Here is an 18,263-nt window from a genome sequence, read left to right as displayed (position 1 = left end):
ACATCATGGTACAAATGTTGCCACTGTTACATCAACGAGATCATGAACTGCAGGCATCCACGCTGTGAAGAAAGCATGCTGGAACAACACTGTTTATTTCCCAGCATTTATGTCCTGCTTAATTGCAATAAACCTCAAGGCAGTTGAGACAGGCGATAGGACCCGTTCTGCTTCTTTGCAGGTGCCAAAACATTTCATGCTGCCCCTGAAATTTCTACTGTCCTTTGCTAAGACTCCAATCTACACTGCAGTAGGAGGAGAGCCGGGCTCTGGAAAGTCATAGGATCGTAGAATTGCAGATCTGGAAGGGAAGCCAAGGGTCATCTAGATCAACCCCCTGAAATCAGGGCCATGTGGGGCTTAAGTGCAGATAACGCGGGAGCTGCTGAGACTGGCACAGAGGCAACTACCGCAGAGGTAAAGGGTTAACCATCTCGGGTGCTTCAAGTTTCACGAGTTAGCCTTTGGGACCTTCCCTTTTAAAGGCAGCTGCACTGCTGTCAACCAGGCTGCTTGGAGCTCCCTCTAGCGGGGACTACGACTCTCGTTATGCGTTGCAATCTCGTCCTCGCTCGTACGTACTTTCGGTTTCTTCTTTGCTTTTTTTAGTGTAACGATCGGGCGGGAGAGGGAATAAAACCGAGAGAGAGAAAGAGAGTTGGGCGGAGAAAAGCCTAAGAGACCAGCAAGCAAAGTCTCCGAAGAGAGGACTGAGCTTTACTGCAAAAAAAACCGGACTGGCAGCAGGTAAGGAGGTGAGCATTTCTCCTGGGGCTCTGATGATTTCCGTGTCTTTTTTTTTTCCTTTTCTGAGCGTGTTTGCGTTAAAGGAGACTCTGAGCTCATTGCTAGGCGGCGGGGGGGGGGGGGCGGGCGGGCAGAATCGTTTATTTTTACTCATATGAATAATGATGTTGGAGAAGGCTGCCCTTCTTCCCCGCTGCAAAGGGAATAAATAACATGCCATCACCAGGGAGCAAGCAGAGCTCGTGCTACTCTAAGAGTTGTAAGTAACTGCTCTGAAATCAACGCAGGTCTCACTTTCTAGCGGTGACGCGTGTTCATTCGACAGCCCCCTCTGCAGCTGCTACGAGGCTGCCCTCCTGCTCCTCTCGCCTCCTGCCTCTTTCCCTTTTGGGGGTTTGGCAGAGTGGAGGGGGGAGGTCTTTAGAAGCAGGCAGAGCCTTAGCTGGGTGATCTGGCGCCCCTGGCAGAACCGTCCAGATTGCGCCCCCTAGCCACGGAAAAAGTAGCTCTTCTTTCCCTCTCTCCTCCACCCCCCCCCCCACCTATTCAATTCCTCACGCACTTCCCCTTGTAATGAAATTAAATTTATCTTGATAAAACGTTTCAGGAAAGAAAATGACATTTTGATTTGACTTGACAGTTTTTTATAATGTAATTCAGGTGTAAAACAATACACAGACATACAAACCATATCATACTGATTTGTTCCACAATGGTAACTTTCTGGTCTCAGAGCTCTCTCTCTCCCTCCCTCTCGCTCTCTCTTTCTGTGTGTGTGTGTGTGTGACTGAGAGAGTGAGAGAGAGTGAGAGAGAGAAGGAGAGAGAGAGCTCACAGCCCACCTCCCTTGCCCCCCCCCCCACATGGCGATCCCAGATCTCTCCACTGGTACACACAGCCCTCCCTTCCAGGCTGCTCTTCACCTGCCTACCCAACACACACCTGGAACAGGGAGGGAGAGAGGGAGAGGGAGACCTCGTTCATTAGCCCCTCCCGCTCGTTTCCTGACTCCTCCCTCACCTTGGATGCCAGGATCCTGATGCCAGGATCAGAAGGAAAATAACTCCCATCCCACTCTCTCCCTCCCTGAAGGGAAGATGGGAGGGAGCGGGGGTAAGAAACGACCAATTCTGGGGCATCTTTACAAGCCGGACCCTGCTCTGCACTTTGCCCCCCCCCTCTTTGTTTAGAGGGTTTTTTACCCCCTCACTTTCCTCATGCAACTCCCCCCCCCTTTCCTCCCTCAGCAACACGAACACAAAATCTCAGCAGCCCTCCAGGTGACTTCTTTGGAGGGGGGGGAGAGAGAAGGGGGGGAAATAAAGGTTTGTTGAAGGGTCAAGAGGTGAGGAATTTGTTTCTGGTCCTTCAACAGGTTGGGGAGAAGGAGGGTGGAGGCTGTCCCGAATCTGAGAACAGAAACAATTCCTTTGGAAAGCTGGTAATGTGCACATTGGGGGAGGGAGAGAAGTGGGTGGGGGAATTCAGGCACATTAGGCATATGAGGTTATTAATTACTTAAATCAGTGGTTTTCAACCAGTGTGCCGTGGCACCCTGGGGTGCCTTGAATGCTGGTCAGGGGTGCCTTGGGCAACACTGGCCTCCGTCCCTCTTTCATTCCCTTTCTCCTCTGATGCCCTCTGTTGTCTCTGCCTCCAAAACTCTTGCACATCTGTTTGTTGCAGCAGCCCTGGCTACAAGCGCCCCAGGCGAAAGGTGCCTCTGGGGCTGGCCAGGGGGTGCTGGTTTCCAGGAGCTGAAGTGGGGCCTCAGAGTAAGCAGGCAAGTGGGCGAGGGAGCCCAGCCAGCCAGACCACCAGCCCTTGCTGCTGGGAATGGACAGACAAGTCCCAGGCCCCTGTGGGGCAGTGTGAGGAGGCACCTCTTTTGAGGGCAGGGGGGTGGCAGCTCAGAGACCACAGGTAAGAGCAGTAGCTGCCAGAAGACTCCCAAGGAGAAGGGGGAGGAGAGGAGGCTGAGGGAAGACTTCACAAGGGGGGGTGGGGTTGAAAAAGGGTGAGAGGCTGGCAGCTCTGCGGGGAAAGGGGTAACATAACTGGGCTCCTGAGCCCCACTGGGGTGCCACAGAAAGGAGGTCAAAGGAGCTGTGGACTCAAAAAGGTAGAAAACCTCTGACTTAAATGGCAAGCAGGGGCAGAATTTACATACAGTATCTAAAGGTAGGATGTGCTCTTAAAACATACTTAAGTAAAACTGCCCCAATCCCTTCTTCTTTTTGACCAGACCCTCCTCTTCTGCCCCTTAAGGCTGGTAACACTTTGTTGCATCTTTCTAAAACATGTAAGGTCATCATCAATGTAATGGGCACAGCCTCCCTCCCCAACCTAAAAAAAATAAAAACAAATCAAAAATTAGGAAGTGCAGTTTCTTAAAATGTTGAGAGTTCCCTTCCTCATGTCCCCCTCTATATTCAGGGCTCTTGGGCTCTGCTCCTGTGTCCTGGGCTGGCTGGAAGCAGAGGAGTGGTGGGAGGCACCAGATGGGGAACCCCCAAGGGAACCCCCAGGGGAAGAATGATGGCAAATGATAATAATATTGCAGACACTGGAATGAATGCTTCTATTTAAAAAATAATAATAATAATATTTTTTCAATTTTTAAAGATTACAAAAAGAAAATTAGAAAAATAAAAAAAAATACAGAAAATACAATACAAAAATACAAACAGCTAGAAGAAAAAGAAAAAAAACAGCTCAAACCTTTACATAACTTTCTTTCCTTTGCTTATTTCCTTGACCTCCTCACACCTCCCTTTTTTGTATTCTAGTTCAATTAGACATTTTAGCAAATCCTTTCCAGCTTTGTTTTTATCCTAATAATTTATCTTAATATACTGTAATTTTACATTCCCGTCTTTCACCAATTAAAAAAATATATCAATTTTTACCTAATCCTTTATATCATTTCTGCTTTTTTTATAATATTTTTTATTGAATTTATAGAGTACAGAAAAAAAGAATAGAAGACAGTTGTAAAAAATAGAACAAAAAAGTTACAAATTTCCATGTTCTCTTTTTTTTTCAACAGATCTAGTGGACTTCCCCGCATCCTCCAAACCCTGCATTCTCTGTGATACAAAACATCAGCAATTTGTTAACTTGTTTCAGAACTTAATGTATCTTTCATTTTATCGTGTTACCTGGTTTCAAAAATGTTTCAACCCAAATCTTGTGCATTTTGATTTAAACACAATAAAGTTATTTCATTATTCCACCTCTAACCTCTTGTACCTTAATTTCCATTTCATTAATTTCCGATTGCTGAAGCTAAGATTTCCTAAAAAGTGCATTTTTTTAGCATTCATATAGCTTATAATGTTTTTTCAAATAATCCTTAAATTTTTTCCAGTCCTCCTCAATTGTTTCTTCTCCCAAGTCTCGGATTCTGCCAGTCATTTCGGCCAGTTCCATATAGTCCATCAACTGCGTCTGCCATTCCTCCAGCGTGGGTAAATCTTGTGTCTTCCAGTGTTTTGCAATCAGGATCCTTGCTGCTGTAGTAGCATACATAAAAAAAGTTCTATCTTTCTTAAGCACTCTCCGGTCCACAATGCCCAGAAGAAAGGCCTCCGGTTTCTTAGGTAAGGTAAATCTGAGTACCTTTTTTAGTTCATTATGAATCATCTCCCAAAAGGCCTTCACTTTCGGGCAAGTCCACCAGAGGTGAAAGAACGTCCCTTCCGCCTCTTTACATTTCCAACATTTGTTGTCAGACAGGTGATAAATCTTAGCGAGCTTGACTGGGGTCATGTACCACCGGTATACCATTTTCATAATATTTTCCTTCAAGGCACTACATGCCGTAAATTTCATTCCGGTGTTCCATAACCTTTCCCAGTCTTCAAACATAATGTTGTGCCCCAAATCCTGCGCCCATTTTATCATGGCGGATTTAACTGTCTCGTCCTGTGTATTCCACTTAAGCAGCAAGTTATACATTCTCGAGAGTAATTTATTTTTTGGCTCTAACAGTTCTGTCTCTAGTTTCGATTTTTCCACCTGGAATCCAACCTTTTTATCCGCTTTAAAAACCTCCTGAATTTGAGCATAGTGCAACCAATCTCGCACCTTGTTTTTTAGTTTTTCCAAGCTCTGCAACCTCCAATTGTCTCCAATTTTTTCAATTATTTCCCAATATTTAGGCCAGTAGGCCTCCATGTTAAGTCTCTTACGTGCCTTGGCCTCCACCGGCGAAAGCCACCTCGGTGTCTTACTCTCCAGTAAGTCTTTGTATTTTGTCCAGACCATGAAAATTGCTCTTCTAACAATATGGTTTTAAACAGTTTGTGAACTTTAACCTTGTCATACCATAAATATGCATGCCACCCAAAAGCATTATCAAACCCTTCCAGATCTAGGACATCAGTGTTCTCTAACAAAATCCAATCTTTCATCCAGCAGAAGGCTGCAGATTCATAATATAACCTCAAGTCTGGCAGGGCAAATCCCCCTCTTTCTTTCGCATCAGTTAATATTTTAAACTTTATTCGGGGCTTTTTGCCCTGCCAAACAAACTTAGAAATATCCTTCTGCCACTTTCCAAAACATTCCACCTTGTCCACGATCTGTAGGGCCTGAAACAAGAATAACATTTTCGGCAATACATTCATCTTTATAGCTGCTATTCGACCTAACAAGGAAAGTTTCAATCTCGACCAAATTTTTGATTTCCGACCAACATTTCTCATAATTGTCTTTAAACAAATTCAAATTTTTGGAGGTCAGATACACCCCTAGGTATTTCACTTTTTTAACCACATTTAATTCTGTTTCTTTCAGGAACTCATCTGTTTCTATAGTTGTCAATTTTTTTGTTAAAACCTTAGTTTTTTGTTTGTTCAACTTAAATCCCGCCACCCGACCAAAGTCAGAAATTAATTCTAACACTCTTTTAGTACTAGAGATTGGCTCCTGTAATGTTAAAACCAAGTCATCTGCAAATGCTTTCAATTTATATTGTTTCACTCCGACCTCAATTCCTTGTACAGACCGGTCCTTTCTAATCATGTTCAATAGCACCTCCAGGACGGAAATGAACAATAGGGGGGATAGGGGGCACCCCTGCCGTGTCCCTTTTTCAATTTTAAACTCCTCTGTCACCACATTGTTTACTATCAACTTAGCTTTTTGTTCTGAATAGATTGCTTCTATTCCATTTTCAAACCCCCGCCCCACTCCCATCCCTTCCAGGTTTTTCTTCATAAACATCCAAGAAATGTTGTCAAAGGCTTTCTCGGCATCAATAAAAGTTAAAACCACTCTAGTGTTAAGATTTGTTTGAAGAAGTTCCAAAATGTCAATAATGTTTCTTGTGTTGTCAAACAAATGCCTACCAGGGAGAAAGCCGGCCTGGTCCTTATGGATCACTTCATTAAGTACTTTTTTAAACCTACTTGCCAAAATATCCGCAAAAATTTTGTAATCCACATTTAGGAGTGAGATGGGGCGGTAGTTCTTAAGTTGGGTCTTTTCAGTTTCTAGTTTAGGTATCAATGTGATGAAAGCTTCTTTCCACGTTTCCGGTGCCTTCCTCCCCTCCATAATCTGGTTGCAAACCTCCAACAAAGGTTGTGTCAAGTAGTCCTTCAAAACCTTATAATATTTGGAGGTAAGTCCATCGGGGCCTGGAGACTTGCCTAATTGAAGGTTCTGAATGGCACTTTCAATTTCTTGCTGCGTGATGTTACAGTTCAGAGTTGTTCTCATTTCCTGGGGTATTTTTTGTAATCCATTAGTTATAAGGAATCGATCCACCTCGTATTCTTTTTGCGGCCCTTGTGAATAAAGTTCTTTGAAATATCTCTGGAAGCACTTTCTAATTTCCTCGGGTTTCTGGACCATTCTCCCTTCAATCTCTAGATTTGTAACTGTATTAAGTTTTTGTCTCTTTTTCAACTGCCATGCTAGCAGTTTCCCACACTTGTTAGCTGATTCAAAAGATCTTTGTTTCATTTGTTTAATTTTCCATTCCACCTCTTGATTTATCAATTTCGAATATTGTGCCTGGAAAAATTTCACTTCTCTCAGCACTTCCTTCGACTTGGGCCTAGATCTTAGTTTTTTCTCTCCTTCTCTTATTCTCTCCAATATCTTCTCCTTCTTTTCATTCCAGAGCTTTTTCTTAATCGTATTTTGTTGTATTAGAAACCCTCTCATAACTGCTTTACTTGCGTCCCAGATTGTTCTTTTTTCCACTGTGGTATTTAAATTTATCTCAAAATAGTCCTTTAAAGTTTTTTGGGCCTTCTTAACAATCTCCTGGTCTCTTAATAGAGTGTCATTCATTTTCCATCTAAAGGATCCGGTTGTGTTTAATCTCAGTTCCACTTTCAAAGCGTTATGGTCGGAGCAGGTTTTTGGGCAGATTTCCACTTTTCTAGTCTTAGGTGCCAGTCCTCTAGTTATCCATATTTGGTCGATTCGTGTCCATGTCAGATGAGCTTCAGAAAAGAAGGTTCCTTCTTTCCCTAGAGGGTTCTTAACCCTCCATATGTCAATTAAGTCCATATTGTCAGTCATTTCAAAAAAAGTTTTAGGTAGTCTGCCATCTTTCGTTATGTTAGCACTTTGCGACTTATCCATGTTTACAGGCACAACCCCATTCATATCACCCAACATAATGATGTTACTGTAGTCTAAATAGTCCAGCATAATCTCATGCAGCTTCCTGAAGAATTCCGATTTTCCTTCATTTGGGGCATATATTCCTAATATCAAAAATTTTTCTCCTTGTGTCTGAATTTCAATCGCCAAAATTCTGCCATGTTCATCTTTAAATAAAAATTTCGGGGACAGGCTTTCCTTTGCATAAATCACCACTCCTCTTTTCTTAACTTTGTCCGAAGAAATAAATTCTTGGCCTAGTCTTTTGTTAATTAACACTTTTCTGTGGAGCCTTGTCACATGTGTTTCTTGTAAGCAAATAATGTCCAATTGTTCTTTTTTCAAAATATGAAATACTTTTCTTCTTTTTTCCGGAGAGTTTCCGCCATTTATATTCCAGTTTAGAAGCTGCAGAGACATCCTGGTCTAGTTAGAGGGTCTTACAATGGGGTGTCTAGGTTTCCTTCCGATCCCGGAGGTGGTAGTGCTGGTCCAGACCCAGACGGTGTACGTCCTGGTGGTGGTGGCCAAGAAGCTGCAGCTCCTTTTTGGAGGTCCTCCTCGTGGTCGTATAGGAACTTCTGCTGGTCCTCAGGTGTTTTGATTCTTACTTTCCTTCCTTTGTAAGTAAATGATAGTCCTTGCGGAAACTCCCACCTATAATGAATTGCGTTGCGCCTCAGCAATTTGGTCAGATCTATATAGGTGGTCCTAAGATCCAATAAGTGTTTAGGTATATCTCTATAAATTTCGGCCTTTTTGCCTTCTATCTCCAAAGATTTTTTAAAATGTAGGCCTAGTATCTTGTCTCTTTCCTCTCTTGATCTCAAAATAACCAAACAGTCTCTGGCCTTGTCTTTCTTTACCGATCTTCCCAGTCTGAAAGCCGTCACAATTTTAAAGTCTTTGTCTTCCTCAATCCCCCAGAATTTGGAAAATAAAAGTGTTAAAAATCCCTCTAAGTTGCCTAGCTCCGATTCCGGGATGGCCCTTAACCTAAGATTATTTTCCTTACTTTTCAATTCAACCAATGACAGGTAGGCTTGTTGTTCTCCTACCTGTCTTTTCAGAGGCCTTACTTCCCCCTTAATCTCATCAACCTTTTTGTTCGCCTGCTCTGCTTTTTGGTTGGCTTCCACAGCTAGTTTATAGTTTTCAGCCGTAGCTCCTTGCAATTTCTCAATTGCCTGAGTGTGCTGGGAAACCTGCTCAGATAGTTTACCAATAGAGGATGTAGCTTGATCAATTTTAGATGATTGATTGTCCACCTTTTGGTTTAGAATTGCCAGTTGTTCCAAAAATTGTTTCAGAACTGTTTCAGATCCTCCAGTTGCCATGTCGTCTGCGGCAGGCTGTTTAACTTCCACCTCCTGTGCTGTCAGCACAGCTGGGACAGATGATCTGCGTTGATGAGTTAAGGTTGTTTGAACAAGTTGCACAGACTTCTTTTCTTTGTCTTTTTCTCTAGCTTTAGCTGCTCTTGTTTTCCCTGTGCCGCTCATTCCACACCTGCCTCTGTTCAAGGTCAAATAGTCTTTTATTCCATGAGAAAGGCAAGTCCAGAGTATAAACAGTTTAACCACAAAAAGTCTCAATAAAATACAGTTCCCAGGCCTCTATGTCTCCGCAATCCTCTAGGGGGGGTGTTTCAAAGTTTCAAGGAAGGGAAGAACTCTTTTCCGCCATTGAAGTTCCTATATTCCCCATATTGAGTCTTTATAATTCCAAAATGCAAAAGGAAGGTTCCCAAAGCTTTCTATTTCTCGAAGTAGAACCACAAGGTGTCAAGAAAGGTCCCAGCAACAATGTTTAAGCGTTAGTATCTCAGTCTATGTAACAATTTAAACTCCAACAACAGTATCAGCAGTTTGACAGTTCTCTTTTATGCGCTGACAGCCCGACAGCTGGGTTGTCCCTTTTAACTCCACATAACTCAAAAGTAGGAAGAAAGTTCCAAGAAAAAAGAATCCACAAGTTTAGCAAATATTTCCCTTTTATCTTCTAAGTACGAAGTCTATCAATGCGCCTTTGTTCTGCTTTTACGATCCCTTTTTTAAACGCTTCAGCCCACTTCAGAGCCCTTGCTTTGATCTAGTCAGCAAGACCGGGAGACGGACTTCCTGTTACTCGCCTCCCGTTTTCAGCCAAATTTCGTAAATTTAGTCCAATATTTAGTACCCCTTACTCACGGGTATGTTACTGCCAATTCCGTTGTTTTCAAGAAGAAAGGTCGGCGCTCATCAGCAGCAGCAGCGCGGCTTTGCTTCCACGAAAAGAGCGATGAACTCACAGCGCCGCTCCCCCTTTCACGCTCCGGAACCCCTTACGAGGTTCCTTCTTCGTTTCGGGGGGGGGCTTTTGGCGCCCGCCGAGTCCCACGGCCACAGGCTCGCTCTGCCTGTGGTTTTTCTTAGTGGGTCTCCGCTTTGCCGCAGCGGACGACCCTTTTTCGCGGAGCCCCTCTTCACGAAGTAAAGAGGACCGCCATTGCCGTTTTGCGCCGCCTCCGGAAGTCATATATCATTTCTGCTAAGACCACATTACTTCAATCCAACATCCTTCTAACATTCCTTAATTTTACAATGTTTCTGTCTTTCACTATATTCTGTCATTCATAATTCTACCTGTAAAGCTTTGCTGCTTGGCAAATGATAATAATATTGCAGACTCTGGAAATTTTACGGAGGGCATGCCACTAATGAATGCTTCTAGTTAGGCCGGTCGCTTAACATTTTCCTGCTTCCTTTCTCTGCAGCGCACCAAGATCCACAATGGTGGAAGACTTCGAGGTAGCCATTTCTCAGGGCCAATTGGCAGGCGCTGTATCGCATGTGCTGACAAAACCACTGCACTTTTTCAAGAGCACTCTGCTCCACATTGCCGTAGTAGGAGAGCCCGGCTCCGGGAAGTCCTCCTTCATCAATGCCATCCTGGGTCTTCGTGCCAATGACCCTCGTGCCGCTGCGACTGGCATACAGATGACGACTGTGCAAGTCAAAGATTACCCACACCCAACACTTCCGCAAGTGATCCTTTGGGACCACCCCGGAAGGGGAATGGCAACTTTTAGGGAGGACAAATTTGAGAAGAAGGATGATTTGAATCGCTTTGATTTCTTTGTCATTGTCGGCTCCCAGCGCTTCCGCTCCACCCATTCTGACCTGGTCCGTGAGATCCAAGATATGGGCAAGAGCTTCTACTTTGTGCGCACCAAAGCAGACCTGGACCTGTTGGCCGCCAAGAGGCAACAGCCATCTGACTACAGTGAGAAGAAGGTCATCTTGCACATCCAGGAGGACTGCAAAGAGTGCTTGGTAAGAGAAGGAGTGAGGGACCCACAAGTCTTCATCGTCTCCAACTGGGAAGCCGACCGCTTTGATTTCCCCCTCCTGCAGGAAACGCTGAAGAACGATCTCTTGCGGCTGAAGAGGCAAGCCTTTCTGCTCCGCTTCCCTAGCATCTGCCTGCCTATCTTAGAGAAAAAGAAAACCACTGTGAAGGAGAAGATTTGGACCAAAGGGCTTGTTTTGCTGGTTGCTCTTGGAAGCCCAGTTCCCTTCCTTCTCCCCATATTTCTGTTTAGTAAGTTCCACTCCTGGTGCTTCCTGGACTTTGGCCTGGACGATCCATCCCTTACAGCTCTGGCCCAGCGTGTTGGAAAGACAAGCACAGCCCTTAAAGCAGCAATGCAGTCCCTGGGAATGTTCTCTGCCATTTTATGGGTGCTGCCAGACTTGGTGGGACTCTCAGTGATGGCTTATGAATATCACCGCTGGGAGCATTTCCCCATCTTTGGCTGCCTTCTGTCGGGAGGGATTTCGCTTCTTCGCACCTACTTCATGCTGCAGAAATGCATATCGGGTGCTGCTGATGACACCCAGAGGGTTCTGGGCAAAGCTCTTGAGGCAGAGGGGGAAAAGTCCATTTAGCAGCAGGCAGATGTGCCATGATGACTAAGTGCTTGATATATAGTGTCTGGTGAATTATACGTTTCCATTTTTAAAACAACCACCACCAAAAGACATTAAAATAATAATAATCAGATGATCAGGTTTTCCTCTTAGCACGTTTCTGCCTTCCTCTTTGCTTGTTTCTCCTTTGCGTCCTGAGTTCGAGTGTCTTCAAAGCCCATGGCATCTTTGGTAAAGGCTATTCTCCAACTGGAGCGCTCACAGACCAGTGTTTCCCAGTTGTAAGTGTTTATACTACATTTTTTTAGATTTGCCTTGAGACAACATATCATTGACACAATAATAATGCATGGGGGGTTGTTTATAGTGGGCCATTCAGATACCATTCCACTCTATTAAGAGTTCTGCAACACTTCCTCAATGTCACTCAGTTATTATTCCCATCTGGAAGGTCACTCTTGCTCTGTAGTGTGACAAAAGTGGGCAACACGCACACACCCATTGTCAGGGAACTGCCATCAGAGCAGGTGGTGGAAGGGCTCCAGGAGGTTAGGAGAGACTTAACAGCAGAGGAAGGAATCAGCAGGGGGAGAGGAGCTCCGAAGGAAAGGGAGTCGGAAAGGGGGCTCTGGGATACTTCAAGCGAAAACAGTGAGGAGGTTTCAGGACCTCCTATAGGGACACCCACACCTCGCCGGAAACTGTCACGCCAAGAGTCCAGACGACGCGTTTCCGTTAAGGAGCTTTTATGTTGGAAGAGATTCCGTAAACGCCCACTGTCGGATTCTGCCAGCGACTGAGGGAGCCATGCTTAAGGGCTCCGCTAAGGACAGAGTGTTGCTAAGCTGAGCAAACCCTGAGGGACTAAGCTTTTACGCACAAGCAGCTCATCATCCCATCACAGCAATCCGACAGTCTTTGAAAGCAGCTTGTGCAAGGAGAGGCATCATGAGCAACCCAGCAGGAGCCGGAGCAGCGGGAGGAGCTGGAGAGAGTCCAAGCCTGGAAGAAAGGTACAGGATGTTGGAGGTCCAGCTAGCTCTGCAAACGGCTAGGCTCGAGGAAAGGAGGGCTCAGGATGCAGAAAAGGGAAAAACCACCCCACTCACGAGGAAGGTGCCAGGATTGGTGCAGAAGTTTGGGGGGGGGGGATCCCAGGAACTATCAAGCCTTTAGAACAGAAATGCAATATGCCCTCAATCTGCAGTTTGATGACTTTCCTGATGAGGAATTAGAGTTGCGTTTGTGATTGGGCACCTCGAGGGAGGGGCAAAAGACTGGGTGAGGCCCCTGATGGCAGCGAATAATGACGCCTTAAAGGACTCAAGAAAGTTTTTTACGCGCCATGGATCTGATGTTTTCCAGCGAGATTGAGCAGGGAGTGGTGCGCAGACAATTAATGGCGTGTAAACAGGGGAGCCGATCTGTCCGTGAGTACTGGACTGAGTTCACCATGTTGATCCATAAATTGGGGTGGGATTTATCGGCGGAACCGATACAAATGCTGTTTGAAGAAGGACTATCTTCGGCAGTGAAGGACGAACTTTCCCGGGCGCCCAGGGGAAAAGTTCCCATGAACATTTGTGCTATGAAAAAGTTGCAGGGCTTTAGCAGAAAACTATGGACCCATGCCTATTGCAAATGAAGCAGTATGACCATCCCAAAACATTTGCAGATGCAAAGGGTATTGAAAGTGGGATCACGTATAATCACCCCAGTATGAGCTCAGATATGAATGCTCAATAAAAAGGACATCTGGAAGATCCCTACAGCCTTCCTCAAACTGATGCCTTCTAGATGTTTTGGACTTCATTGGCCATGCTGGCTAGAGCTGATGGGAGTTGTAGTCCGAAACCTCTGGCTCATTACTTGCTTTGGGAGAGCTGAGGTGAAATACTACTATACCGTGGGATCAGGTCAGAACTAAACCACCCCTTCCACAATTTACCACTCTATTTGTGGTTGACAATGGGAAGTTTCAACCATTTGTTTAATTGTGGGGGGTCAAAATGATGCAACCTGTTTGAGTGAGGGAATGGCATTTCATGTGGCATTCACTCTCTAACTCTTCAGCCCTGGCCTTCACACAAATTCATTTCGGTCTGGATAGATCAATGTTAGCGCTACCCCCAGCATGAGTAAATTTGAAGGACTGGCTGCTTGAGCAGGGGGCTCCACAAATTCTATTTTTCTATCTTCAGGAAGGCTTGTTCCATGTTCTGTCACTGGGTGTTGCCATTTACTTGGTCTAGCCCAACAGGGCCAGCTCTTCTATTAGCCAGTGTGAAGCAGCTGCCTCAGGTAGCACATGCTGAAAGTGTGCATATTGGAGGAAGCTCAGTGGTGGCGGCTATCCCTAACCATTGCCCTTGAGGATCCCCGCTAGCCACTCTCCTCTTTTCAGATGCCATGAGACCTTTTTCATACCCTCCAAATTTCTCCAGTGAAAACAGGGACGTCCCATTCCATGATGATAATTTTACTATTTTTAGCCCCACACATTTTACTGGGTTGCCCCAGCCACTCTGGGCAGCTACCAACAAATATAAAATAATAATAAAACCTTAAACATTTTAAAATAACTTCCCCATACAAGATTGCCTTCAGGCGGCTCAGGGGTCAGAGAACTCCAGACCCTTCTACATTTCTCCAATGAAAATAGGGACATCCTAAGGAAAAGCGGAACATTCCAGGATCAAATCAGAAACCAGGGTGGCTTCTCTAAATCAGGGATGTCCTTGGAAAATAGGAACACTTGGAGGGTCTGCCTTTGCTGTTTTTGCTTCAACAAACTGACATGGCTAACCCTTTGGAAATAGCCTGCCTAAGTCCCCCAAGGCCATTTCCCTCATGTGAGGAGAGGACAGGGCTCCATTGCCAGTGTTCTGAAGTCATTCAGTGGCTGATCCAGTTGCTTTCTGCCCATGGAATGGAGGGAGGGGCAGCAGCCATCTTGTCCACCTCAGACAACCCTGCCTCAGATAATAGATGTCAGGGATTGTGAATGCGGCGGAGACAGGCGGCCAGGAGGCTGACCCAGGAAAGGGAGCCACTGGTTTCTGTAGCTGGGAGCCACCCGGCAGGCAGCAGCCAGACCAGAAGGAGGAGGAGGAGGAGGAGGAGGAAGAAGAAGAAGAGTTAGGGCAGGATGAGGTAGAGGAAGAAGAAACTGTTCAGGCAAGGGATGGGCCAGTTGACTCCCCACCTTCCCCTGCTCCGCCATCTTCTAGAACCAGGAGGGGCTTGAAGAGGAATGAGCAGCAGCGGCTTCCATGCTGAAGTCGCCCTGTGGGAGCTGCTGTCAGTGTTTCTCTTGCCAATAAAGCATCAACCACCAGCCATGCATCTTCCTGAGCTGCTGCAGTGGGCCATGACCATTATGTTCCAGTGTGTTTTAACAAAAAAGCAAAACCACACGTGCAAAACCCAAGCTCACAAAATCCCTCAGACTCCAAATTGTCTGTAGGCTCTACTATCCTCCAACTGAACGAAGAAGCGAGACTCATGTTTTAAAGAATGCCATAACAAAAAGTTCAAAATGGTGTGCAAGTCCTTATCTTTATGAATCTTGAACTTTTAACTATGTTTTAAAACAATTTCTAGCCCCTGTGGTGCAGGTTACTCTCCCCGGCCACCTAACCCAGGATCTCTCCCTTTGAGAGATGACCCTCTTCCTCAAACCAAGGGAAGTGTCAGCAAAGCATTTTTGAAATAAAAGGGGGAGAGGAGACTAGGCAGTGTGACGGTTTTGCTTCGTTCAGGGGGGAAATGTATGCTTGATTTCTACGAAGCAGAAATCCAGTTTCTCATCTCAGTTCCATTTATGACGAAATTAGCCCCCCTTCATATCAACACAGAAAATTCAGTGTTCAAGGATGAGTCTTCAGACACATAGCAAATGCCTTTCCTTTACTTGGTGGAACTTAATTGAGCACTACAGAAAATAAGATAAATGAGGTTAATAACATAAAAACAGTATAGTATGTTAGCATTACAAATCTGAAATATTGTTAAGGCTGAGAAACCTTGCCTAAACCTTAACTAAATCATAATTGCCTGAATCAGCAAGGCTAGAATTGGACAGGAAGCAAAATATTACATAAGCCAAATGAGAGAGAGAGATGCTCCAAGGAAGGGGTATGTATTCCCAAATTCTCCTTTGCAGGAGGTTATTTCCCTACGCTTTCTCAATTATCGATGAAAGGCAAGATTGCATTCCACAAAATCTGCAACTTCATTATTGTGATTATGATTATGATTATGATTATTAATTGAATTTATATACTGCCCTATACCTAGAGGTCTCAGGGCAGTTCACAGAAAACTTCATGAAAGGAAAAATCTATATGCCCAAAATACCTACACTTCAACTTCTACTGTAATTTTGATTATTGCCTACTATCATCTAACGAAACAGTTCTAGCAACATCTATTAAAACTACATCAAACAATTCTCTTTTTTAAAGGCATACCTGGGTAGAAGTTACACAGAGAGGTTTCAATAGGATGTTACATCAATATGACAATATGACAAATGTGTCTAGTTTACATCTGAGCATATTTTAAAAGTATCAGCTAAAAATAGCATTCACTATGGACACAACATGTTTTGCGGTAAGGCAAATCAACTGTAAGGCCGGCTCCATTGTCTCTAGAACAAGCCAAAATGGGTATGAAAAGGAGTGATAAGTGGGAAAACTTGCCATAGCAGCAGCAGCTCCTATTACCCCACCTTGGGTTGCATCATGTCTTGCGCCAGTTCTACTTGGCCCTGAGATGCTCTGCCTCTCACTCTTCCAGTCCTAGGGCTTTCTTTCGAACCCTTTCAGCATCCTCAGCTAGATTATCGACGAAGCTCGACAGCATCCAGTAAGTGGCGGCAAAAGACACCCCTGCTGCTACCAAGCTTCTAACTGGCGAAGGCGGGAATAATTCTTCTGCATAATCGGTTATTAGCTTTATAACCAGATCGTTGGTAATTTCTTTCTCCTGACGAGACTTGATCACGGCCTTCAGTTCTTCAACAGGCTTCTTAGTCAATCTGGCCCGTCTAGCTAAGGAGTCATCATCCAGCTCAAACATCTTGTAGAAGGCAACCATGGACTTACGCAAGAAGGACTCATCATAAGACGGAGGACGGCCTGGAATGAGATCAGCATTGATGCCAGCAGACACCAGGGATATTTTCCACAGGTGGCTCTTCAGCACAGATTTCTTCTTTTCTGCGAATTCAGGGGAAAACATGGGAAGGCTGAGCAGGAATGCAAGTCTCTTCAGACTGGGCAGATCTTTCTCCAAGGTCTCCACCAGTCGGGGGAAGTCATACTTGTCAAGGTCAAAGGAGGAGATCAAAAAGACTTGAGGGATGGTGTTCCTGAAGCACTTCTTAAGCTGCTTCATGAATTCATTCCTCATCTTTTCAAGGACCTCCTCTGCATTGAAGGTATTTGGGTAAGACCTTTCCATGTTGTATAGATCTGAATCCACTTTGGAGCGCACAAAATAACACTTCTTCTCCATCTTCTGGATCTCCTGAGCTAGGTTAATGTGGTTGCATCTGAATCTCTCTGAGCCAACAATGATAAAGAAGTCATAGCGTTTGAAATGCACCTTATTAAGGTAACTCTCTGGTGAAAAATCTGGGGATCCAATTCCTGGCAGGTCCCAGAATTTCACTTTGGGATAGTTAGAATGGGTATAAACATTTGGATTCAGTGTGGTTTCTGTCACTCCTACAGGGGCGGCACCATCATCTTCTGCCTTCAGGCCTCGCAGAGCATTGATGAGGGTTGATTTCCCAGAGCCCGTCTCTCCAGTGATGGCAATGTGAAGCTCAGTGTTTTCCAACTCCTCCAGCTCCTCTTTTACCTCAAAAGCTGCTTCCTTCATTTTTTCAGCATCACTGAAAAACTCCATAAACTTCTCATATATCTTGATTCCTATATCTGCGTTCACGCCTATAATTTTCAATATAGCGTGGAAAATCTCAGGCAACAATGAAAGTTTTTCTGCATATGAATTCATCCTAGAAGAAAAAGGGAGAGCTCAGAAGGCTTGGTCAATACTATTGGCCCGTCTAGCTGGGAAACTCAGTGATGATTTACACTCGGCTCAAATATAAATATTCTCTGCTCAGCAAGAAAAAGTTTGAATTTGGATTCTGTGGGCATTTCTACAAGGAATTCATTTTGTGCTCAGTGTTGCTCTTAAATTTACATTCTTCTCAGTGTCCACACAACAGCATCATTATCAAAATGCCATTTTATATTTCACACACCCCTTTTAATCCAGACTTTCACTTTCCTTGCTTTTTCTGTTTTTGTTTTTATATAATGAGTTTTGCGCAGAAACTGTAAATTCAGATTAAATGCCAAGAAAACATTGGAATTTTTATGAGGACATTGTCATGTAGACACTCAAAAACTTCCATGTATAAGTAGAAAGAAGTCCTCAATAAACTGTGGTGTGGAAGCTTCCTACCAGAAGTGGCTCACTGTCACGGGACTGCCAGGGAATGCCTTAAGGAGTGGGAACAGCAGAGGGAGACAGAGAAGAAGTGATGGGTGGGGAAGAGGGAGAGATCCCGGAGGCGGAACGGCTCTCTGATGCTGAAGCAGAGCCCCAGCACCACACAGGAACAGACAGAGAGCCGGTCCCTGTGCTGTCTGCACAGGAGAGGAGGGGGTTAAAACGCAGGGAGGAGAGACATCCCATGAAACTTCCCCGCCTTTTCTGTTGGAGGAGAAGCCAGAGAAGACCACTCCCCAAATCTGAACCGGACGATTCGGACGCATGATTGTAATGTGCTGCTTGTACATAAGTAAAATAAAGAACTGCAAATATTTCTTAAGTGAGCAGAGGTGCTGTAGTAAAGTTGGGAATTTCAAACTTTGGTCTGGACAGGAGCAGAGAGTATTGTGGGTAATTAAGAGCCACAAGTTATGGGAGAGAGGTCTGTTGTTTTAACCTTGCAGACTGATA

General features: G+C 44.7%; 3 protein-coding genes across 7 annotated transcripts in view; 2 read left to right on the top strand and 1 right to left on the bottom strand.

The window, feature by feature from the left end:
* LOC144328563 (interferon-inducible GTPase 5-like) overlaps positions 1–18,263 on the bottom strand; it is a 110,601-nt gene that overhangs the window by 87,059 nt on the left and 5,279 nt on the right. For 3 of the 5 annotated variants that reach the window (XM_077932539.1, XM_077932538.1, XM_077932540.1), the window contains one exon: positions 15,171–17,307. The exons of the other annotated variants lie outside the window; for them this stretch is intronic. In XM_077932539.1, the coding sequence (XP_077788665.1) occupies positions 16,071–17,306 (1,236 nt within the window). In that variant the 5' untranslated portion in view covers position 17,307 and the 3' untranslated portion in view covers positions 15,171–16,070. Of the gene's footprint in view, positions 1–15,170; positions 17,308–18,263 lie in introns of those variants that run through there. 5 annotated transcript variants of the gene reach the window in all.
* LOC114603443 (interferon-inducible GTPase 5-like) overlaps positions 508–18,263 on the top strand; it is a 67,402-nt gene continuing 49,646 nt past the window's right edge. The window contains exon 1 of the mRNA XM_077932556.1: positions 508–747. The gene's annotated coding sequence lies outside the window, so the exon portion shown is untranslated. The remainder of the gene's footprint in view (positions 748–18,263) is intronic.
* Positions 631–11,418, top strand: LOC114603442 (interferon-inducible GTPase 5-like). The gene is made up of 2 exons (XM_077932559.1): positions 631–755; positions 10,127–11,418. Exon 2 carries the CDS (start codon positions 10,143–10,145, stop codon positions 11,298–11,300), a length of 1,158 nt encoding a protein of 385 aa, XP_077788685.1. The 5' UTR covers positions 631–755; positions 10,127–10,142; the 3' UTR covers positions 11,301–11,418.

Source organism: Podarcis muralis, chromosome 7 (assembly GCF_964188315.1).
Source record: "Podarcis muralis chromosome 7, rPodMur119.hap1.1, whole genome shotgun sequence".
NCBI classification, from domain to species: domain Eukaryota; kingdom Metazoa; phylum Chordata; class Lepidosauria; order Squamata; family Lacertidae; genus Podarcis; species Podarcis muralis.
The sequence above is the reverse complement of the archived record's forward strand: the minus strand, read 5'-3'. Positions and strand labels throughout refer to the sequence as shown.

What these genes read in the sequence shown, in the direction of transcription:
- LOC114603442 (XM_077932559.1), top strand. Translation starts at nt 10,143, where the DNA reads ATGGTGGAAGACTTCGAGGTAGCCATTTCTCAGGGCCAATTGGCAGGC.